Source organism: Panthera pardus, unplaced genomic scaffold (genome assembly GCF_024362965.1).
Source record: "Panthera pardus isolate Hobbes unplaced genomic scaffold, ASM2436296v1 HiC_scaffold_11, whole genome shotgun sequence".
NCBI classification, from domain to species: domain Eukaryota; kingdom Metazoa; phylum Chordata; class Mammalia; order Carnivora; family Felidae; genus Panthera; species Panthera pardus.
In genome coordinates this window covers 12,037,396-12,061,400 of record NW_026526666.1, presented here as the reverse complement: position 1 = coordinate 12,061,400, position 24,005 = coordinate 12,037,396, and the positions used below count along the sequence as shown (strand labels likewise).

Genomic DNA, 24,005 nt, shown 5'->3' with positions numbered 1-24,005 from the left:
AAGCTGTAGTTTGTATCCATGTGTCTGCTGATTGTACCTTAGATGAACTTGACAGTTTGGACTTTGGAGAAGTTACAAGCCCCTCTTCGTGTCTGAGAATAGGTAGAGAGGAGCTTGGGATCTCCGAAGGCAGGGCTGAGTTTCAATCCTGGCTCTACTACTTGTTAACTGTTTGACTATAGACAAGTTATTTAACCTCTCTGTTCTTCCATTTTCTTCTGCACAGAGAAGAGGATAGTAATGGTGGGACCTACCCCAGAGGGTGTCCGGACAAATGTATGCAAAGTATATAGTGCATAGAAAGTGCTCAGCAAAGAATAGCTATCCTGTCTCTCTCTCTCTCTCTCTCTCTCTCTCTCTCTCTCTCTCTTTGCCTCTTTTGACCCTTCTCTAACAATTGATGAATGGTTCATAAAGTTGGCAAATGCTCCGATCAGCCCAGGAAACAGGAACAGGATATTCTAGGCAAGAAGTGAGGGCCCCAGAGTCCAAACAGGTGAACATGGCAAGCAGGTTGAGTGCCACGAGCAGCCAGCTGGGGTCTGCAACCCCAAGTGACCCTGACCCCCAGCAGAGAGCTACACAACAGTTAGCCGTCATCTTTTATTTACTCAAATACATTTATTCAAATACTGGTGAATTCAGCAGTTTAAATCCCCCTTTGTTAAACTCTGCTCCCACCATCTCCCTGGCATCTGATGGTGTAGGTGTCTCTGCTTGGTTCCACGACAGAAAGGAACTGAGTCACCACCACACACATCCAGATCGGGACCTTTCATCAGTAAGTCAACAAAGCATCCTTCAGATACCTTGACTTCTCCTCCTTCCCAAACAGGAGGCAGTAGTAACAGTAGAACGCTTTCTTCAAGTCAGTCATCCGGAACATAGAATCAAAGAAAGACAAGGAAAAAATTGGATAATAGAAAGGGGGTGTTAGGGGAGGTACCACTGGGGGCAGCCAGTCAAATGCTCCCCACTCAGTAGAAGGAATTAAGGACATGAAAGCCTTTGGCTCAGATGGGTGGTTCTTCAAGCGTTTACTGATGCCGAATCCGAAGGTCAATGGGGTGAAGAGGGGTCTTTCATGGATAACTACTCAGAAGTCTGATCAGTGCTTGGGTCCAAGGAATCAGAGGACTGGCAGATCATACAGGTTTTGAAGATCAAAACGTAGGTTTCCTTGAACTTCTTTATTTTGTAAGCATAGACAATAGGGTTCATCATGGAGTTAGCATGGGAGAGCAAAATTCCCAAGTAAAGTATAATTTGCGGCACCTCACCATGGAAGTAGGTGATACAGTTGATGATGGATAAAGGCAGCCAGGACAAAGCAAACAGGAAGAGAACCAGAAACAGAGACTTGGCCGTCTTGAACTCCCGTCCATAAAACATGCCTGTCTCTTTGGAGCTCGAGAAGCTCTGATTGAGTTTGTTCCGGATGACATAGAATATGTCAAGATAGATGGCGCACATAATAACCAGGGGGATTAAAATCCACGTGAAGAAGCTGAAGTAGACCATGTAGTCCATCGTCATGACAGAACGGAACTTGCATGAAAGGGAGGTGACATTTCTGTAGTACTCGGAGGTCAGTTTCATGTTCCAGCCAAACATGGGGGTCAGTCCCACCAGGAATGACACCAGCCAGCAAAGGCCCAGGGCCAACCATATTCTTCTTTGAGTGGTGATCCTCCTGTATCTGTTTGAATGGAAGAGAATGGGTGAGTTTACAGTAGGAATTGCTAAAGGAGTGGGGGAGGGGAAGATGAGGCTGGAGAGTGCTGGCATTCCTGCAAATTTCTCCAGGGACTTCTTTTTTGTTTTTTGTTTTTTTCAAGAAATACCACGGGGCGCCTGGGTGGCTCAGTCGGTTAAATGGCCAACTTCGGCTCAGGTCATGATCTCATGGTCTGTGGGTTCGAGCCCCACGTCGGGCTCTGTGCTGACAGCTCAGAGCCTGAAGCCTGTTTCAGGTTCTGTGACTCCCTCTTTCTCTGACCCTCCCCTGTTCATGCTCTCTCTCTCTCTGTCTCAAAAATAAATAATAAAATGTTAAAAAAAAATTAAAAAAAAAAAAGAAATACCATCTAGAATGGATTAGAAATATGTTGCCACACTCGCAGCTCAAGAACTCTTTGATTCCTGGGAGGATAAGAGTTTTCTAAGTCTCCTGGCATCGCCTACTTCGTGAGAAATCATCTCCTCAAAGTGCGTTTCCGGCCATGTTTTGTTTGGTCCAGGAATTACACTTTGCCTCTCCCACACTGCCCCCCACCCGTGCCTGCCCCTGCTTCTCTCTTTGCAATGGCATCCACACTTGGTGTTTGAGTCACATGGGTCTGTGGAGTTGTAGAGTTCAGGTTCAAGTGCTTCCAGGACCTAAAACGACTCATCCAACAGGAGTCACCATCTCTCCTTCCAGCATCCTTCCTGACAACATTCCACACAGACTATGAGAAGGAAACTGATTCTGTTAAGCACCGACTGTGTCCTCAGGAGACTTTAGCTCAATTAAATTTCACAACAGGGGCACCTGGGTGGCTTAGTCGGTTAAGCGTCCGACTTCGGCTCAGGTCATGATCTCAACAGTTCGTGGGTTAGAGCCCCGCGTTGGACTGTGCTGACAGCTCGGAGCCTGGAGCCTGCTTCGGATTCTGTGTCTCCCTCTCTCTCTGACCCTTCCCCCACTTGTGCTCTGTGTCTCTCTCAAAGATAAATAAACATTAAAAAAATAAAATGAAAAAAAACTCACAACAAACAAAAGCTATCCCTATGATAATGTCCATTTCATTGCTGGTGATGGGTGAGGATAACAGTCATTTGAACTACCATTGATCGAGCACAGACTGGACAGGCATTTCGTTTTTTTAGAAAGATATTTTTTTTTAAGTTTATTTATTTTGAGAGAGAGTGCAAGCGAAGGAGGAGCAGAGAGAGAGGGAGACAGAGAATCCCAAGCCGGCTCCGCAAATGGCAGCACAGAGCCTGATGGGGGCTCTGACTCACAAACTGTGAGATCATGACCTGAGACAAAACCAAGAGTCAGATGCTTAACCGACTGAGCCACCCAGGGCGCCCCGACCTATGGAATTTCATGAGGAAGTTGCAGTTACTGTCCCCACTTTATAGGTGAAAAAAAGAAACGGGCAAGTAACCTGCATGAGCTGGAAGCGGCAGAGGTAAAAATGGAAACGAGGTAAGTCTGAGTTCAGAGTTCCAAAGTTAACCACCGTGGAAAGACGAGGAACCAAAGCTGAGAAAGTTAAACAACTTGCCCCAGCTCAGAGCTCAAGATCTGGGCTTTGACCCCTGGCTTGTTTGCAGATTTGCAGGTTTCTCCCCACGTCTCTTCCCCAAGACCAGACAGGAGGAATATGAGACAATTGCTATTCAGGACTCTTGGGGAATGAGATGTCTCCACTGGTGGGCCTATTCTATTCACATGGTCACAGGAAAGGTTGTTACTGCTTTCTGCAGTGGAGAACGTTTTGATCCCCGTCTCTACATGGAAGAGGAAGCAAAGTTAAAGTAACTTTAAAATAACCTACATCTGCAAAGAACAGAACCATCCATTTATCCCTGCCTATTCTTTTCTGTTCGCTCCTTATTTTATCTGGTAGGTTTCCAACATTTCTAAAACTCAGGAACAGTTTTTACTAATTAAAGATGCATCAAGCTTTCATCATCCTTAGCTGCCCCGGGGGCCCGAGCATACACGCCCACAGTCAGTGGAGAATGATCGAGCATTCCTCTGTTCCAGAGTCCCAGCTCAGCGTCGTTAAGCCCCTCACACACCAAATGGTGCAAAGAAATGTAGTGTCCTCTTTCAAGTTCAGTCTGGATTTGTTTTCACTGAAAAATCGTCTGGGATCTGAATTTTGTAGCCCCGTGCCCCAGGCGCCCCCATCACACCTCCCCTCTTACCTGACTGTGAGCTTGACCCGCAGGTATCGGTCCACAGCAATGGCTAGCAAGGACATGATGGAGGCATGGGTGAAGATCAGCAGTAGGCAGGTCATGAAGAGGCAGTTATAAAAGTGGATTGTGATACCCAGGCTGATGACAATGGCCAAAGGCATGACCAGCACCCCAACGGCAATGTCAGCCAGGGCCAGGGAGACAATGAAATAGAAGGTGGTGGTCTGCAGGCTGGGGTTCAGCTTGACCACCCAGATGACCAGCACATTGCCCACTATGGCACAGAGCCCGATGAGAATCTCCACGGTGATGTAGGTCACGTTGGCCAACAACAGGGCAGTGCTGTTGACAGCCATCTTGCTCTCGCCAAGGAGCCTCCCTAGTAGCAGGCGTGCTGACGGGATCCGTGCAGCCCGGTGAGTCGAGCTCTTGCCAGGCACCTCACTTGAGGTTCAGGGGCAGCAGCAGCAGTCTGAAACTCACAACTCGCTCATTCCTTCTCTTCTCCGATGGGACACTCCCTTGGAGACGCCCCCACCTTTTCTTAGAGAGAGCCCATCTAGGGGCAATCACTTCTTGCCTCTTTGTGGGCCACACATCCCTGGGCTCCCGGAAGCGTGGAGGACAGTTCTCTGTGGGCTGAATCTGAAAGTGCTGCGGCTCTTAGTTCCCCAGACAGACACGCTCAAGACCTCTGCCTCCTGCCCCCAGGGGGCCACTTGAGCTCCATCGAGATAAGCAGCCCTCTTCAGGGGTGTTTCAGGAAGTAAGATGGGCCAAGAGGAAGCAGAGACCAGGGACATTCAGCCAGAAGATAGAAAGAGAAGAGGAGGGGTGTGAATGTCAGGGAGAAGGTTCTGAATTCATTCACGGGGGGACTGGATAGGAGTGTAGTGCCGGGTGGGAGAGCAGTGGAAACACAGACTCTTCTATTCTGGTTTTCTGCTGACTTAGCAGAAAGATCCTGTGACAAGGAAGCAAACGGGAGCCACAGGGGAACAAGAAATAGATTGTGGTGGCAGCCTTAGCCAGAATTTATTGTTTTTTGTTTTTTGTTTTTTTTTTTAGCGTATGTTATAGACTGACTGTTTGTGTCCCCGCAAAATGTATATGTTGAGATCTGATCCTCAAAGTGATGGTATTAGGAGGTGGGGTCTTTAGGAGGTGCCTAGGTCTTAGGGATAGAGCCCTCAGGCATGGGATTAGTGTCTTATAAGAGACACCCCAAAGAGCTCCTTCACTCCCTCTGCCATTCATGAACCAGGAAGCTAGCTCTCGCCGGACACCAAATCTGCCGGTGTCTTGATCTTGAACCTCCCAGCCTCCAGAGCAGAATGTCTATGGCTTATAAACCACCCAGTCTGCAGTATTCTGTTACAGTAGCTTGAACAGACTAAGACAGTGCAGACAGCAAGCACTGAGGCCAGCTGGGACCCAGCTTTTGCATCAAAGATCCTTTACCCAGGCTCCTGGCTCAGTGGGTTAAGCGTCTGACTTTGGCTTAGGTCATGATCTTGCAGTCGGTGAGTTCGAGCCCCATGTCGGGCTCTGTGCTGACAGCTCAGAGCCTGGAGCCTGCTTCGGGTTCTGTGTCTCCCTCTCTCTCTGTCCCTCCCCCACTTGCACTGTCGGTCTCCCTCATATGAGAGAGAGAGAGACCCGTTGCCAAAGGACAAGCTAAGATCCCCTGCTCAGAAGGGCAAAAACACTCAGCACCTCCCACAAGCATCACATCTGCTGACTCCACATTTCCCCCTGTCAGCCCACACGCCCACCAATGTCTTACATGCCCTCACACCAGCTACCACCGCTGTGACAAATCTCTTTGAGGAACAACAGGACAACAGGATGACCGGCCAGGCAGAAAGGAGAGAAAGGGCCACGCGTGTACATAATCACACAGCATACCCCTCCCACTCACCCACCCCCACCTGCATGAAAAGAGGAACCAAACTGCTTCCCTGGAAGTTGCTCATCACCTGGTCTGAAGCTTCTGGAAATCAGACACTCAAATGCAATTGTTATTTAAGGTCCAGTCCTGCCCACTGGGGTTATTTAGAGACCCAGCAAGAAGGGATGGGTGGACCTGAGCTCACACAGTGGATCAGAAGGTTTATAATATTTGCCTTAAATAACCCCAATCTACGCGCAGCCAGAACTAAAATTCAACACCGACAACAGCGTTGCTCACATCCTTGCCAGGGCACCAGTGAGACGCCTCGGGGCCGTGGCATTTCCACGTCACCCTCTGCTCCCCCCACACCCCCTCCCCCCATCTCAAGTTGGCCCAAGTCTGAATAACCTTGCCCATGCCTCCTGGACTTGCCACTTCACCCTGGCCCAACCCCCCAGACATTAAGGGGCAGCGGCCCTCTCCAGCAGTAAGCATCGCCGCCTTTCCAGCGTTTTCCAGTGGTAACCATGCCCACATCCCTGCACCGTGGGAACTTGAGAAGCTTCGCCAGCCTCCAGTGCAGCTTCTCACAAGAGTATCTACTGCAACTGCTTTCTTTATCTCTGCTTCAGGGGAGGAAGTCACAGAGAGCAATTTCTAGGAGGCTGTGTGCTACCGAAAGAAGTTGCTCTCGCCCTAAAGCAATGGTTGAATTTTGGTGACAGGGTGTAAAAAAAAAAAAAAAAAAAAAAAAAAGATACCCTCTCTGCGGGCCCCTTGCCACCCGGTAGGACCAAACAGCCAATATGTGAGAGCAAGACACTCTGGGGTAAGGATCAGTCATATTGCTACGTTGGGGCGAATGTATAGTAAGGGAGCGGTTTCCAGGGGGGTGCTTGGCCACCCAGGTCTGCCTTGCTCTGCATTCGAGAGCTGGTCAGGCAACAGACAGCTTCCACATTTAGAGAGAGAGGTGTGAGGGGGGCTGTGTCATTATGAGCCAGAAGCTGGGGGAGGGAGAAGGTGGCAGAGGCCAGGAAAGTACCTGAGCCACGGATCCAGCCACAGAAAGTGGGCAAGGTTTTGGGGATGGATTCCACAGCTAGAGCTGGAAACCTGATCTTTACCCCTTTCATCCTCCTTTAGGACCTGAGAGAGTCCTTTTATAACCAGCCCATCTCGGCTGTGTTAGAGAAGCCACGGAGAGGGCTTTGTGTTCCCGCACCTGTAACAAGAGCAGAGAGGTGGGTGCAGAATAGCCTGGGAGAGAATAATCTAGGGGGAAAAGTGCGGCTGGGGCCGCACTTGAGACACCTTGACCTAGACCCCTCTTCCCACCTGGGAATTGTGTCTCCTGAATTTTCTGGACATTTCCTGTCCAGGAACCAAGGGAAGGCTGAACCCATCCGTGCTCAGGGGGGTGACTGGAGGGATGAGGAGAGAGGTTTCCACATTACTTAGCATTTTTGCCTAGTATTGGACCCTGAGCCAACTTCTCACTCCAGACTGAGTGCCAGAAGGCAACCTGGAAAAGAAGAGAGAGCAGGCTGGAAAAGAAGACAGAGAGGCCAGGACAGATGGTCATCTTGTCCCCCCCCCACACGCCCCACAGCTGCTCTTGGGTAACTTCCCTCATTTCTCATGGACACGCCGTCTCAGCCCCCTGAGCCATCCCCAGAAGCAAGTCTCCCCACAGCCTCTATACGGCCCTCAGGATCAAGTCCGGCCCCTTTGGAATGACGAACGAGACCCTTCGAGGTGGGGTGTCCCAGCCCCCTGCAGCCTCCTGGTGCCTGGATCCCCCTCTTCTCCAAAACCACAAGCACCACCATGATTTCTCTTCCTCCCCCATGTGTGCCCAGCTTAGAAAGCCCTTCTCCCTGTGTCCACCTAGAACACAAGCACTTTTCCTTCAAGACTATTCTCGAACAGGACCCTGAAGAGAATTTCCCAGACATCCCCTCACCATGCTGTGTTTTTAAGCCCCTCCCCTGCTATCTACGCCCCTGGAGCATAGGGGTCTCCACTCATCATTTCTAGCCCCACCATCATGGCTGGCAGGTTGCAGGTGCTCAAGAATATTTCTGTTAAATGAATGAATAGGAAAGCTCCTCAGTGAACCAGAGGGCATCAGCTTGGCACTAAGTATAGAATCAGCTAGGACCGGTTGAGTATGTTCCCTCATACCACCTGCCACGGTGAGGGTTTTACTTTCATGGTCTCATTCAATGCTCTCTGATGAAATGTTTACTGTAATCACAGCTGAACAAACTGAGGCTCAGAAAGGAGAAGTAATTTGGGGTGTCTGGGTGGCTCAGTAGGTTAAGCGTCCCACTTTGGTTCAGGGCGTGATCTCGTGATTCGCGAGTTCAAGCCCCGCGTCGGGCTCTGTGCTGACAGCTTAGAGCCTGGAGCCTGTTTCAGATTCTGTGTCTCCCTCTCTCTCTGCCCCTCCCCTGTTCATGCTCTGTCTCTCTCTGTCTCAAAATTAAGTAAACATTAAAAAACGAAAGAAAGAAGAAAAGAAACGTGAAGTAACTTGCCCAGGATTGCGCAGCTAGAAAGTGGCAGAGCCGGCATTCAAACCCAGGCTCCTGGCTACGGTAAATGAGTGGGCAAGTGAATAGCCACGTGAAGCTTTCACAAGCACAAGGTGTCTCTGAACTTGACGTTGCCATATTATCATTGGGAGGTTCTAGCCTCAATGCATGGAAAAGAAAGAGGCAACCAAGATCATGGGAACAGAGCACCAGCATAGTGTAGGTCTGGTACCTGCTCTGAATTACGGACAGGTGAAAGAATGAGCAGGGCACTTGGCAGGGCTTCAGGGGGAGATCTGGAATAGAAAGAAAACCTTTTGTTGGACCAGAGTGCCAAAAAAAATTTTTTTTTTACATTTTTTTAATAGTTATTTTTGAGAAAGAGTGAGAGACAGAGTGTGAGCAGGGGAGGGACAGAGAGAGAGGGAGACACAGAATCTGAAGCAGACTCCAGGTTCTGAGCCTGATGCGGGGCTCGAACTCACAAATGGGTCATGACATGAGCTGAAGTCGGACATCTAACTGACTGAGCCACCCATTCCCCCCCGCCACCGACCAAAATTTTTTTAAATAATAAATTATAAGTGAGATGTGGCTTAGGGAATTTCCCCATCTAAAAGAAGGGCCATGTCTGTTTCGGTTTTATTAAAAGAACATGGACTCCATGGAAGAGGCAAGGATCGGGGAGGGAATCCATCAACCTGAACCACAGGAAAAGCATCTGAGTCCTAGGGAAAGGCCTCACCTGTCCCAAACCCTGGCCCGACACCCCTGGACACAGCTCAGCCACAGGGCTGCAACCTTGCCCTTGGGGTTCTGCTTAATGTCAGGAGAGGCTGGTCAGACAGATGTTCATCTGCTCCTTTGCAGCTTCCCAGACAAGCCTGACAAGCCCCAGCAACCACCCTGCACTCACAGCAAGATGCTGTCTGAGCAGGAGCCCGGGGTGGGGGTGGGGGGGCCTTCTGGAGTCCTAGAAACTGGTCCAGGAGGCTGCTGAGACAGGATGTCAGGCAGCTGGGAGGTGGGGGCTCCCGCCTGAGGTTGGCTCACATGGACTCCACTGCTGCCTGCAGAATTGCACAAAATCAGTTTGTCCGCTTCCTCTTGGCCCCATCACCACTTCCCCAAAACCTTATATTTTTATAAAGCTTCTTGCTTGCTAGCCAGCAGTGGAGGCTTAAAAAGAGTGAGGTGGCCAAGAAGGTGGCCTCTCCCAGCACCCCTCCCTTCCCTGCTCTCAGTCAACACAGGAGGAGGAGACTGGGCCTTTCCAGAAGCCTTCCTCTAGGGGCTGATCTGGAGGCACTGTCCCCAGGGGGCTTCCTACTAGGACCCATTGACCTGAGCCACACCGGCTTGGCCAAGGAGCCAGGAACTGTGGCCCGAGTTCGGGATACTCAGAACCAGTACAAGGGGCGGAGGGAGGTCAAGGTCCCTTCACTCGGAGCAACCGGAAATCCTGCTCAACAAAGGGAAACTCCTTGGGGGTGTACGCCCCACCCTCCAGACACCCCGCGGCACCTCGTGTGTCAGGAGGCCTCCAGGCCCTAATGGAGAGTCTAGGGAAGGGTTCAGCTAACTCTGAACTTGTTCCAGGTTCTAGGCACTCAGAAAGCAAGGAGATGCTCATACTACAAGAGTCTTAGCGAGGGCAGAGGCTTCCCCGCACCAGCTTCAAGTGTCCACAAGGCTTATTCCCGAGCGTCGGCAGGGGCTGTGTGCTCAGCAGTGACCACCAGGTGGCAGCACGTTCCCACTGCCTCCCAGGCTGCAGGCTGAGCGAGAAAACAAGAAGCTGGGAGGAGTTGGTGGCACCCCCTTTCGGCGCTGCTTAGAGTGACCTCAGATGGTGCCGAACACGAAGGAATCGAGAATGAAGGGCAAAGGAGACAGGGATAGATTGCCAACTGCTTAAGTTCAACCTGATCCCATGGAATATTTCTGGGCCGCACTAAATTCAATGCTCTTGACTCAAGAAGGTTGAGAAGCTGCTTCTACTTATTCAAGCTTGTGAGTATTCCAAGAAAAACAGTATCTGTGTTTTTCTGTAGGGTGCACCACGCCGCTCACACACTCTGCTTCACTCAGTTAGCAAAACCACCACCCGAGAGGCCCGTCTTACTCATCTCTGCTCACAGCAGAAGAAACTGAGGCCCGGAGGCTGGAGAGGTCTGCTCAGGACTGTCCCTGTACCAACATCAGAGGGGACTCGGGGACAGGAGCCTCTCACCGGCCTCCTCACCTCAGGAGAGGACAGTGAAGACGGGGAGAGGGCTTGTCAGGTGAGGTCCCGCTGGGAGGTTTCGCTCCCCGCCATACCTATATCACCGGTCCCTCCCTTGGCACCTGCCAGGCTCTGACCAGTCGTCTCCCTTCTGTGGGCAGTTTTGCTGGCCTTTGCTGGTGAGCCTCCTGTCCCGTGATTTCTCAAAACTTTCTGGGTGTCTTCGCAACTCAGCCCCCGGCTTCTTCTTCTTCTTCTTCTTCTTCTTTTTTTTTTTTTTTTTTAACGTTTATTTATTTTTGAGACAGAGACAGAGCATGAACGGGGGAGGGTCAGAGAGAGAGGGAGACACAGAATCCGAAGCAGGCTCCAGGCTCCGAGCTGTCAGCACAGAGCCCGACACGGGGCTCGAACTCACGGACCATGAGATCATGACCTGAGCTGAAGTTGGACGCTTAACCGACTGAGCCACCCAGGCACCCCAGCCCCCGGCTTCTTCTAATCACCCACGCGGGGTGTCACCCCCAAGTCCCAAAGCGGGCAGGACTCAGAAGCCAACTGTACATCCTGATGTCAACCCCTAAGCCCTTTATCTACACACCAGAACGTGCAGGAATGAACTCTGATCCTAAATGTTTACAGCGGGGCCGTATCCTGCCCCCCACCCCTCTTTTTTTTTTTTTTTTTTAACCTTCCACCTAACAAATGTGGCGCCACTCCTTAACGAATCGGGTGCAAACCCTCCTGCCATGGCAGGAGACGAGCAACCTCCCTCTCCTGCTGACGTGTGTCTTCCCCCTCCTACTCCACAAGGCCTTTCGTGTTTATTCTCATGACAGCTGCCATGGAGACAACGCCAACCACCACGGGCTGGGCACTTTGCCAGGTGTCGCTTCCGATTCTATAGCCGTCCTGGAGGTAAGTGCTGTTGGATCCATTGTACAGAGGAGGAAACTAAGCCGCGGTGACACCTGAGTGACTTGGCCAGTGAGCCACCTGAGCAACAAAGCCAGTGAACGACAGGACCGTGGCCCGGACCCAAATCTGTCTTGGCTTCAAAGCCTTGGCTCTTCCCAGTGAACCCCACAAGAAGAATACGGTATCAGTTATGCCAAAACCCAGTTTGTCATCTGAGGCAGAAATTCTTCAGTGTCCCAATGGGGTAAGTCTCGTGTCCTAGGTCAGGCCAGCTATCAGGGGCAGTGTGCTATCCCACCAACCGTCTGGCTCCCACCCCCCACCAGCTCCGCTTAGAAGACGGCGGTTTGGGACCGCTGTGGGCAGCCGACCTCTCTTCCTCTGCGTTCTCCGTGTGCCTCTCTTGCACCCAGCCCGTGATCAGACAGCAGCGTCATGAAACCATATTACGTTTGTTCCTTGCTAAACGCCTTCCCAGATAACCTGATTCTCTCCGCTGCTTATTAAAGGTAAATATAGAAAGCTGTCATCAGAAGTATGTCTCAGCATTTCATCATGACCGAGGGGGATGGTCTGCTGCCCTGTTCCTTGTAGAAAGTTTCTTAGGGTAAATTTCACTGAGGAGTTGAGTGCTAGCCAGGAGGGGGCTTTTCTTAATAAACTAGCTGGCTTTGTGTAACTGCCTACTGGGGTAGCTTTGTGTAACTCAGGTGTGCAGGGGCAGCGAAGAGGCTGGAGCTGGTATTGTCTCCGTGACCATGCTTGGCTGTGGTTTCCCGGGGCATCTTGAGGTCCCACGTCATCCCTGGGCTCCCCGTGTGAGAGTGATTCTGTCACACCCTGTTCGTTTACTGGGAGCGACCTCCCATCCTTTTTGGAAGTGGGCTAAGTATTAATAATAAACACGTAGAACATTAGAAGGAGCACTGGCGTTAATTTCGGAGGCAGGTCTGCAGGGTGATTATTCCAGGCTGTTGTACAAAGATGCTCGCCAGTCCCTCCGTGACTTGGAGTGAGGTTCTTTTCCTCAACAGGTGGTCCACAATCTTATTTTATTTTCACTTACTTTTTTAATGTCTATTTTTTGTGTGTGTGAGAGAGAGAGAGGGATGGATGGATGGATGGACAGAGAGAGAGGGAGACAGAGGGTCTGAAACAGGCTCCACGCTCTGAGCTGTCAGCACAGACCCCGACGCGGGGGTCAAACTCGTGAACCGCGAGATCATGACCTGAGCAGAAGTCGGACACTTAACTGACTGAGCCACCCAGGCGCCCCCACAATTATTTTAGATGATCAGTTTGGACAAAAGGGAAAAAAAAATGATGGGGCTGAAAATGCACCCTGGGGTTAGTTGAGCTCTTGGAGAAAAGCTATCAGTACAACTCTTGAAGCATCGCTCTCCAGCAAATGCTATCTAGTAAACACTCCCTTAGGAATGGTGCTGTACAGGGTCTAATATTATGATTCTCCCAGTTACACTTTTTTTTAATTTATGTACACCCCACCCACTTCCACACAGGATTAAAGTCACTACCAGACTGAGTTAATAGCTTCCTCCTCTGTACGCTCAAGCCAGCTGACACGTTTCTCTATTCGAGCCTGTATTACACCATTTGTAGTGATTTTATTTATATGACTGTTCTCCCACTAGCTAGTAAACTCCTTAAGCAAACTCTGTAAGAAATGATGCCTTCCTCCTCTTTAGATCTCCTTCCCACTCCCCTTCTCCCCAATGTACCAAGAGCCTAAAATAGAACCCGGCCCAAACAAGAACTGGGATAAATCCTCGCGGCACATATAACATGTTAGTCTCGAGCCTGTCTTCTCCTCGCCCCGCAAGAGTGCTGACCACACCTCTCAACGTCCAGTGAGGAATCAGGAGGCACACAGGGAGCCCTCCTCCTCAGCAGAAATAGTTTTCTTGGCATCTAACTTCAGTCTCAAACCAGTACAGATAGAAAATAGAGTGTGACCAGTTAGCTCTAGTGAAAGGGACCTTCGGAGAGAATGTCTGATATTTGCATTGCGTTTTGTGGTTTCCGCATTTGTACGTGCAACGGCCTGTGTCATTCTCTCATCTCTGTGGTAGATCTAAGGTGTGTCCTCTCACACACACACACACACACACGTACACACAAGCTCACACACGTGTTTTTCATTGTCTCACTCTGCTCATTTCCCCTTCACATCACAACTAGTTCATCCCCTCCTTACTCGTCACTGCTCTGTCTGCAGATCCCAGAGCCCCCTCTGGCCCTGGCTGGCCACTTCATTCTGACACATGATGTAACAGGACTCAGGAAGTCGGGGGACTGGCCCCGGATCGCTGTGCTCAGTGTAGGGGTCCCAGGACACGGGGATTTGGGGAGGGATGGAGCACTGTGGGAAACTGATGCCCAGAGTGGTTGGTTCAAGGTCAGACCTGGAGAAGCAGCCAGGAAATGGTTAGGGACCTTTACGGTTGGGAATCCATAAAAATGCCCTCCCCAGTTCCTGTGATTCGTCAGGGCTGATTCTCTCAGTGACTTGTTGGAGGGGCTGTATGCCTGTTCTGTTTTGCTGGCTCTTTGGTCATCCTGGTCCACAACTCTCTGAATCCCCAGCCACACAGCCTGGGAGCCTCCAACCAAGCCCACAGGTGGGTTGGTCTTTCACCGTGCTTGACTCCTGACGGTCTTCCTGTCAGTCCTCGCTAACGGGGGAATGGTGGGTGCTGCAAGTTACATTGTCCCACACCGACAGTGCCTTTCCACACCAGAGCACCCCAGATGCGCCCAATGGGTGTTCAGCCACAGCCAGACGCCTCTTCACACGGGGGCAGGCCCTTTCCGCTGTGCTCCTGCCTGCGTGCTATCAGTGCCAGCCATGTGCTTCAAACTACACCCGTCTTTCTTGTTGTCAGTTCTGTTTCTACATGGATGATGTTGCACAAATTGTTTATTCTCTGTGTCTCCAATTGCCCCTTTGATAGGTAACAAAGACACTTGAGTGAAGACCAAGTGAAGTGACATAGGCACAGCAGGTGTCACGGAAACTGGTCCATGGTGCTGGCTCTCCACTCTCTGCCCCAGTGTGCGTGAGGGCTCCGGGATGTGGGGTAGGGGGAGCTGTTTTACTGTCAGGGCCTCTCCAGCACCCAGACGGGAGCTCTACTTAGGAGGTACCTGATAAACCCTGAATTAGAACATTCCATACCTACTGGGGTGCCTGGGTGGCCCAGTCAGTTAAGCATCTGACTTCGGCTCAGGTCATGATCTCACAGTTCATGGGTTCGAGCCCCATGTCGGGCTCTGTGCTGATGGCTCAGAGCCTAGAGCCTGCTTCAGATTCTGTGTCTCCCTCTCTCTCTCTGCCCTCCCCCAGCTCGTGCTCTGTCTCTGTCTCTCTCAAAAAAAAAAAAAAAAAAAAAAAGAAACATTAAAAAACCCTACATTCCATACCTACCACCCTGCCACAAACTGTGAGATACAGGGTTACTGGGAATCCACTAAGGATGTGCCCCCTGCATCCTGTGTTTCTCCAGTGCGGATGCTCGGTCTCTCACTGAAGGGGCTTTTCTCAGTTCCAATTCCACCTGATGTGTCCCAGGCTTCAGAAATGAGAAGTGTGCAAAGGAGATTTCCAGAGGCTACAATACCTCTCTCTCCCTTCTTCACACTTGCCAGGAAGTCCCTTGCTTATGCCATTCTGAGTGGTTTGTCTACACTGGAGGTGGCACCTGCTTACCCAGGAAAGCATCAGCAGGCCTGCCCGGTGGGTTCACCAGCAGTCCCACCCATGACTCCTCTGGGCCTGGGGAAAGGCAGCCTGCCAGCTCACTACCCCCTGAAAGCCGCTTGGGCTCCCAATTTGCTGTAAGCGAAACTCTTCCAGCCTGGGTCTCGAGAGCCAGATGACGCTGAGCAATAATCATAGTGCCCATTTCTTGTGTGCCATTCATTCTGGCACTACTTGCTGCTATGAAGGGGCCCCCGCCTGAGCAGGGTGTGAGGGTTGCTGAACACACAGCCGGCTCCGGCCAGAATAGCTGCATGGCAAACATCCGGGGCCCGTGAGGCCCACAATTTAGTTTGCATTACATTTATTTGTGTTTGCTCTCGACCTTCAACACCAAACATCATCTAATCTTTCATTACCCCTGCAATCTTTCCTGATTTTGCAGGAACAAAGAAATAGAATTTGTTCTTGGTCGAGGTTCAGCCTCAGGGCCGGGCTGCGGAGCCGAGCCCCGATTGCTCCCAGCATCCAAGATAGCATCTCGCTCTGTCCTTGTCCCTCCACGATGAGTCAACGGGCCGCTCGGGCCATTCCCAGAGGGGAGCCGGACCTTGCTTCAGTGACCGCGACAACAGAGCTCCAGGTCACGGCGAGACAAGCCAGCTTGCGCTCCTTCCCTCCCCCCACCCCCAGCGCGCCCAGTGCCCATGACTAGGGCGTTTTGTGTCATCCTGCAGTTTGGCACGACCTCTGCATTTCCTGCCCATAATGCTGGCTGTTGTTTCTGAGCAAATGGAACAAATGACCAACGTGCCCTCCATGCAATCTGTAAACTGGAAACATCTGCAGGGAGGCCAGGGCAGCTGCTGGCTGGGGTGGGGGTGTGGGGACGCGGGAGGAGAGGCCGTGGGAGGAAAATGCACGGACTTGAGGGCACGTGCATCAGAGAAGGGCAAACAGGCCACTAGGCTGTGGTGGAAGGAAGGCCCCGACTCTGCTGGGTGGTAGCGGAATGAAGAGACCACGTGCCCACCCTTTCGTGGATCCACCCTTTCGTGGATGGATCTTGGAAACCAATGGGTCCAACTCCCTGTTCCACAGGTGACACCAAGGGCCCACAGAGGCAGCAGGTGTAATAAGTGACGAGCACCCGGCACCGGTCCCACACACCGCGAGTGTATGTGCAGTGTGGGCGGGCACGCGCGTGCATACACACACACACACACACACGCACACACACTTTTCCATGTCACCTCCCCTCAAGTCAGGTTGAGGAGGAAGAAAGGAAGGGAAAACAGTAACAAGTATCCATCGCGGACCGTGTGCCAGGAGCCACGCTGGGGGCTTTCCCGTGCAGCGGGTACAGCGACAGCCCTCCCGTGGGCTTTTCTGGGCACGACGCCTAGTGTCCTATCTCGCTTGACCCTTGCCATGGCCGTATCATAGCGTCCGTCATTTTCATCACATCTGTTGTTCGCAGGGTGGGGAAGTTGATATTTAGGAAGGTGAAGCAGCTTTCCCAGGATGGCCCTGTTTGTGAACGCGGAGCCAGCGTCCCCCTCGGCGGTCACTGGCCCAGCCACCATGCTGCCTGGCCCGCCTCAGCCCCGGGGGCTGGGTTTTGCCAGTCTCCACAGATGAGTGACGGAGGTTGAGCGTCTAGAATTCTGAATTCAACAGACAGATGCCCCCGGGGGCCTCTCTTCCCCGAAAGAGGGAATCTCCAGAGTCAAGGCCTAGTTCTTGACCCAGACTCTAACCCAGAGTGAAGGCCTAGTTCTCGACCCAGACTCTCACCTGGAAAGGCCTTTCTGAGCATCACATGGATGCTGGCCCATGGGACACAGCCTGGCTCTTCCCGCCTGGTTTCACAAGGGGCTGCAGAACCAGGAGTCCCCGAGAGGAAGGACTGAGCCTCGGCTCCCCTGTGTCTTGGAGAAGAACCATCAGTATCCCAAACTGTTACATGCCTGTCCTCAGCCCTGCTTCTTGGATGAAGGAGTCACCAGCTGAGAGGTGTTTTCAGGTCCTGGCTGTGGGGCCAGGCCAAGAAGTGGGGAGAGGGCAGGTGCTGTGGGTTTCCTGGTGGCGGCTGGGAGTGCTGTCAGTCTCCTCCCAGCAGCCATGAAGAAGGAGCCCCCTGGGAGGAACTGTGGCTTGGGCCAGAGGCAACAGGCCCACTGTGGGGCAGCTGCTGGGCTCTGTGGCTGTACATGAGCTGCCTGGCTGTGGGTGTGGGAGCTAGAGGGAGCCAGGGACAGCAGCCACAGAGCCCCAGGGCATCTGTGCAGGGATGTGGTTCCCAGGCAGCCCCCAGAGGTCCCCATGCCAGCAGCAAAGCTCCCCTCCTTTTCCACGGGGGATGCTGGGGTGGGGCTGTCACTATGATTCAGCCACGACACAATTTGAGGATGCTGGTGGTACAGCCGGCCAGACGCACTCTGCCAGAACTCTGCGAGCCAAGGGCCGCTGGAGGGGCATTCCCCGCAGACTGCAGGGGTGCGCTGGCCTGGTCAGCCCAGCCCAGCCCAGCCCAGGAAGGGTCAGTCCCCTGGTGGGATCAGCGGGGTGATGCCCTGGCTCAGGGCATTGGTACCCATCTACGTGGCCCTGGAGAGTCCAGGAACTGTGGGTTCCACATGACCCCTGCTGGGTGTATCCTGTACCCCCAGTATTCCCGCCTGCCCTGGCACCCCCTGGGCTGGGTCCCTGCCCTGCACAGCCAGCCCTTGCCTCCCAGGACCCTGCACACATCCCCATCACTGGAGTTCTAGTTGGCTTGGCCAGGAAGCTGCTCTTAGGGCCTCCGAGAGAGGAGAGCAAGGAGGAAGGCCAAGAGGAAGTCACAAAGATCAGTTTAAAAATAACCCTCCTCTCCTTGTCAGCCATGAGGAGGAGCTTGGAGAGGAGCCATGTTCTGATGGTGGTGGCTCAGGGCAGCCTCAGAAAGACCCAAAAGCGAATTGGCAGAGGCCCATCTGGGAGCACACCCCGTGTCCTTATCAGCTCTAGCAAGCCACCGCCAAAACCCCGTCTTCAAGGGACTTCCGCCCAGCCAACATCTGTTTCCTCTCCTATATTTAAACAACCAGGTTAGTGAACTTGGGAGAGCATTTCTGCCCAGGGGAAGAACACAGCCCTCCACAGAACACACAGGGCACAGGATGATATGAGGCCCTGTGGCCTGTGCTTTGCTCCTCCTCAGCTTCTGCTGAGTGAACGGAGCCCAGAGTTTGGCGAGCGGCTGGGGATGTCTGCCCAGATGGCTCTCTGGGCGCGAGCAGGTGCGATGCCTTCCGGCACCAGACAGAGTGAAGGGGACCCTCAGGAAAAGCAGAGATCCACAAAACAGCACCTACTTCACAGCCTCGGTCCTGAGTGTCAGTATGTGAGACCCCTTAGTACTGCCAGTCTTGGGATATACTCAGGCCTCTTGGCTATTTTTAGGCACTATTTCCGTCTTTCTCCAAACACAGCTGTTTGTTTAGAGGAAGGGCCACAGCTTCTACCAGGAACCTTTTCCTGGTTCTGCTGGCTCCTCAGTCCCAGGCTATCCTGTCATCCCACTATACACACAGAAAACGCACACGTGCACTCGTGCACACACACACACACACACACAGCACTACCCTCATGAAACATTTAGTGAGGGGACGGGCATCTCAGGAATCTTCTAGAAAATATCTCCTCGTGGCAGGAAGCACCAACGCTGAGTAACCCAACCTGCCAGACCTAAGCCGTTACCAGGAAATGTTCCCAGAAGCGGCTTCAGGCTGCAGTGGTGATGCAAGGTGGCTCTCTGGGTGTAGCAGTTATCCCTGGAGAAAAGCAAGGACTGCACCTGTCACTGGTGTCCTGCTCCTCTTTCCTCGTCCCTACATGCCCTGGGCCATCAGTCCCAGCCAGTACTAGAGATAGATGCCTGGCTTTACATTTTGCTTCCTTTCCTGTATACAGAGAATCCCAGCTGGTTGAATGTTGTACATCCTGGAATTGCCCCGAGTTAAGCGTTTGTGAATTTCGGCTCACCAAAACACAGGCTGGAGGCATCCCTAGATTCCAAACCCCAGCTCTACCCCTATGGCTGGGAGAGTTTGGGCAAAGTACTTTAATTGCTTAGAGCCTATTTCCATGTCGGTAAAAAAAGATCAAAATAGGTTAATAGAAGCCGTTTCAAAGAGCTGTCGAGGGGATTCAGTGAGATGATATTTATAAACATCTGGCACCTTGCCCAGCCGCTCATAGTGGGTCCTCAGTGGGTTGATGAACTTTCTATTGCTGTGTCAATTACCCATTTTATGTTTGGTTTATGTTCTTCTCCATACTTCCTATCAAAAAATTCAGAGTTTCTTATTAAAACCAGGGCTCCTCTGGGCACTGGCTCTCTATTTATTCCCCTTGTAACAAGAGAAAATATTAGGTGAGCAGGTTGCTATCTATGCAGACCCATCCTTTGTGAGGCAGGTATATCGTTATTATCCCCGGTTAAGTGGGGATAAGACTGTGGTTAAGTGACTTGCCCAAGGTTATACGTGCAGTGCATGGCAGAGGCAGAGTTTGGACGTGGGCAGACTGGTTCCAGAGCCACCACCTTGAACCTGTTTGCCACAACGTCCGTAACTGGTTCAGTGGGCCTCTGGTACCACCACTGGGGACTTTTCCTGAACCTCACATAGACTTGCATGATCCTTGCTTCCCTACAATCTGGTTTTCAATTAGCCACACTGAATGCATGATTTGGTAATGATAGCTACCACTGAGGCAGCGCCTACCTGTTTTATGCCAGACATTTTGTATATGTTATCTCTAAGATTTTCTCAACCTCAGCTCTATGGACATTTGGGGCCAGATAGTTCTTTGCTGTGGGGGTGCTATCTGTGCATTGTAGGATGTTGAACAGTATCCTCCACCGTTCCCACTAAGCACTTCTCACCCCTTGTCCTAAATGTCACCAAATGTTCCCGGGGTGGGGGTGGGGGCAAAATCCCTCCTAGTGGAGAACTACTGCTCTAAACGAGAAATCTGAAGTTCAGAGAGGTTAAATGATTTTCCCAAGGTCACAAGGCTGGCAGGCAGCAGAGACATGATCTGAACCAAGGTTTGCCTGATACCACGACCACGTATTTGTCACTGTATCGTGCTCTCTCCGGGTTCTAAATAAGGAAGGTGTGAACCTGATACCAAAATCTATTTGCCCAGAAGCAATAGCGTCAATATACTCTGACTCCCCGCCCCCAAGACTGTTCAAATTCTGAACTTACAGCCTCCGGCTGCTACTTATCTGAACGGAATCTAGATCTTAGATTTTTGGAGCTATATCAACTGAGACCTAGGCCACTCTGCTGAGCCTAGGAATTGAAGCTCTCCTTTACAGTCCTGTGTCCCCTGAGTATGCCATGCAGCTTGGTTTGGGCGTATGCCACGCTGGTTCTTCTGGAGCCTTGGGAAGGCTGAGGTCTTGGGAAATAAGGGCGGCTCTCTGTTACTTGTCTCTGGCTACTGTCTAGAAAAATGCTGGGGACAGAATCACAACTTACAACTTCTGCCTGAGTTTCATCTCCCCCTGGTTCCAAATTCATTTATTAAAATCTTTATGGACATAAAAGGAACTGAATTTGCAAATGACACCGCTTCCTGTGACACAGAAAGATGTGTCATTGAAGACAGACTGACAGATACATCAATACAAAGTCGCATACAGGAGCTCTAATTCATAGCAGAACTGAAACCACCCCAAGCTTAGGTTTCTTCCATCATTTTTATTCTCTAGCTTTTTCCTCTTCTCTGCTGGACCCTGCTGGGCACAGACATAGGTACTTACCACTGTTAACGCACTGTGTGTTAGGAAAGAGGAACCACTTTCCATATGGCCCTCTTTGTGCATAGATAAAACAACAACTAAAAGTAAATTCTTCAAGGAAGCTAAATAAGTCATCACAAAGAGCAGGTTCAGTGTCAGAGCCACCTTGCTTTCCTTTATGAGGGAAATGATAGCTAACAGTAGCTGTTACTTATGTTAGTGATGTCCAGACTCCTTGGCAACCAGAGTAACCCTGTGGCCAGTCGCTGCCATCTCACTGTCCCCCAAAAGGCCCCCATAGTGTTCCTAGAGTCATCACAGAAGAATCTTCATTATGAGATCACAAAATTAACAATCTCCAAACAAGTCAGTGGGGAGATGGTAGCAAAGGGTAAGGGTCGATCTCAGGCGCCAATGCAAGAATTTGAAAGATAAGGTCTTTTACTTTAAGGCTCTAAATTTTGTTACCACATTAACAGAAGGGGAGATGGCCATTGGTGATAAAGACATAGAAACTAACACGAGGGGGACGGGGCTTGTCAATGTAACTGAGGGACTGTTTTGGACTCAAGCCATGCAATGTTTTTCAAGCTACAGGCATCAACCTATTAGTGAATTATGAAATCAACTTAGTAGATCACGATCAGAGTGTATTTTCAATGGAGTGGAATGAAATGGAATGGGTGTATCAGATGACAGTGCACATAGCAAGACTAATTCTTTTTCATCAGGTATATGTTTGAGTGTATGGTGGGTAGCACTCTAAAATTAATTCCTTTTGTTTTACACCCTTATTGAAGTATATAATTCACATGAAATAAACTTCACATATTAAAAAAATTTTTTTTTAATGTTTACTTATTTTTGAGAGAGAGAGAGAGCGTGAACAGAGGAGGAGCAAAGAGAGAAGGAGACACAGAATCTGAAGCAGCCTCCAGGCTCTGAGTCAGCACAGAGCTTAACGCGGGGCTCAAACTCACAGGTCGTGAGATCACGACCTGAGCTGAAGTTGGACACTTAACCGACTGAGCCACGCAGTCACCCTTTTAAACTTCACATATTTAAAGCACGCCATCTGATAAATTTTGGCATATGTATACACAGGTGAAACCATCACCACAATCAAGATAACATATCCAGGGTGCCTGGCTGGCTCAGTTGGTAGAGCATGTGACTCTCGATCTCAGGGTTATGAGTTCAAGCCCCACATTGGGCATAGAGATTAATTAAAAAAAATTAATGAATCCCCCCAAATATATTCTATTTTTTAAAAAAGATATCATATCCACTGCCCCCCAAACTTTCCTCATGCCTCTTTGTGATCCCTTCTTCTCCTTCTTCCCCACTCCTCCCCACTCCTTCCCACTAACTACTGGTTTTGCTCTGTGCCATTATAGTCTGTACTTTCTAGAAAAGTGTAGAAATGGTATCTACAAAAAAATGCGCACGCTTTTTTTACATGGCTTCTTGCAATCAGCCTGCTTATGTTAACATTCGGCCGTGTAGCTGTGTGCCTCAATAGTTCATTCATTGATATTGCTGGATAGGATTCCACTGTGTGAATCTATCACAAATTACTTATGTATTCACCTATTGATGGGCATCTAGATTGTTTCCAGTTTGGGGCTACTACATTTAAAAGTGCCATCCATAAACACTCACATTCAAGCCTTTGTGTGGACAATATGTATTCTTGGGTAAACACCTGGTTATGGAAAGACTGAATCATACGGTAGGTGTATATTTAGCTTTTTCGGAAACAGCCAAAACACATTGGAAAACGATTATACCATTTTACATTCCCACTGGTAGTGAAGGCAAGTTCCAGTTTCTCTAAATGGACCCTTGCCAATGCTTGGAATAGTCAATTACATTAGTTTTAGTGATTCCAGTGGTTACATGGTCATATCTCATTATTTTAATTTGCATATTCCCAGTGACCAATGAGATTGAGCATCTTTTCACATGTTTAATTTGACACTTATACATCTTCTTTGGTGAAATTACTGTTAAACTTTTTGTCCATTTTTGGGGCACGTGGGTGGCTCAGTCGGTTGAGCATCCGACACTTGATTTCCATTCAGGTCATGATGACACGGTCATGGGATCGACCCCTGCCCCGCGTTGGGCTCCTTGCTGAGCATGGAGACTGCTTAAGATTCTGTCTCTTTCCCTTTCCCTCTGCCCTTCCTCACTCGCATTCTCTCTCTTAAAAAAAAAAATCTTTTGTCCATTTTTAATTGGATTACTCATCTTCTGAAGGAGTTGTTAGAGTTCTTTACATATTTTGTTACAAGTCTTTTGCCAGATATATGTTCTGCAAATATTGTCTCCCAGTTTGTGGCTTACCATTTCATTATTTAAATAATGCCTTTTGAAGGGAAAATGATTTACTACATATACATATATGTATATATTTTTTTGCTTGGATATCCAGTTTACTTATTTTTGCTTGTATAGTTTGTGGGTTTTGTGTCATATTTAAGAAATCTTTGCCAAGCTCAAGGCCACTAAGGCTTTTGCCTGTGTTTTCTCCTAGAAATTTTATAGTTTTAGCCTTATATTCAAGTCTATGAACCATTTCAAGTTAATTTTTGCATATGGCATGAAGTAAGAGTTGAAGTTCATTGTCTTTCATATGGGTATCTATTTGTTCCAGCACCACTGGTTAACAAGATTGTCCTTTCCCCATTCAGTTGCCTTGACATCTTTCTTGAAATCAATTGACCATATGCATGTGAGTCTATTTCTGGACTCTATATATTCTGTTCCATCAATCTATTTGCCTGTTTTTATACCAATGCCACACTGTCTAGATTGCTGTGGTTTCATAGTCAGTCTTGAAATCTAAGTAGTGTTGGAGTCCCAACTTTGTTCTTTTTCAAAGTTTATTTGGCTATTCTAGGTCTGTTGGATTTTCATACACATTTTAAAATCAGCTTTTTAATTTCTTCAAAAAAGCCTCTGGGAGCTTGATTGGTATTGTATAG

The 24,005-nt window shown here is 50.0% G+C and overlaps 1 protein-coding gene, 1 long non-coding RNA gene and 1 other non-coding gene across 3 annotated transcripts in view; 2 read left to right on the top strand and 1 right to left on the bottom strand.

Moving 5' to 3' along the window:
• Window positions 1-589: 589 nt before the first annotated feature.
• Window positions 590-4,814, bottom strand: ADORA3 (adenosine A3 receptor). Its single transcript, XM_019457835.2, has 2 exons — window positions 3,925-4,814; window positions 590-1,699 (listed from the first exon to the last, which is right to left on the bottom strand). Exons 1-2 carry the CDS (start codon window positions 4,272-4,274, stop codon window positions 1,093-1,095), a joined length of 957 nt encoding a protein of 318 aa, XP_019313380.1. The 5' UTR covers window positions 4,275-4,814; the 3' UTR covers window positions 590-1,092.
• Window positions 4,815-18,141: 13,327 nt separating this feature from the next.
• LOC109272193 (uncharacterized) overlaps window positions 18,142-24,005 on the top strand; it is a 33,062-nt gene continuing 27,198 nt past the window's right edge. Inside the window, exon 1 of the long non-coding RNA XR_002082336.2 lies at window positions 18,142-18,307. This is a non-coding gene — a long non-coding RNA (uncharacterized LOC109272193). The remainder of the gene's footprint in view (window positions 18,308-24,005) is intronic.
• On the top strand, window positions 22,159-22,231 carry TRNAE-CUC (transfer RNA glutamic acid (anticodon CUC)). Its single transcript has one exon. It is a non-coding gene; the product is annotated as a tRNA-Glu (tRNA).

Excerpts from the sequence above, each read along its gene's own strand:
- ADORA3 (XM_019457835.2), bottom strand. The coding sequence starts at position 4,274 with ATGGCTGTCAACAGCACTGCCCTGTTGTTGGCCAACGTGACCTACATC. Across the intron at positions 1,700-3,924 it reads CGGGTCAAGCTCACAGTCAG|ATACAGGAGGATCACCACTC; the intron begins GTAAGAGGGGAG and ends CCATTCAAACAG.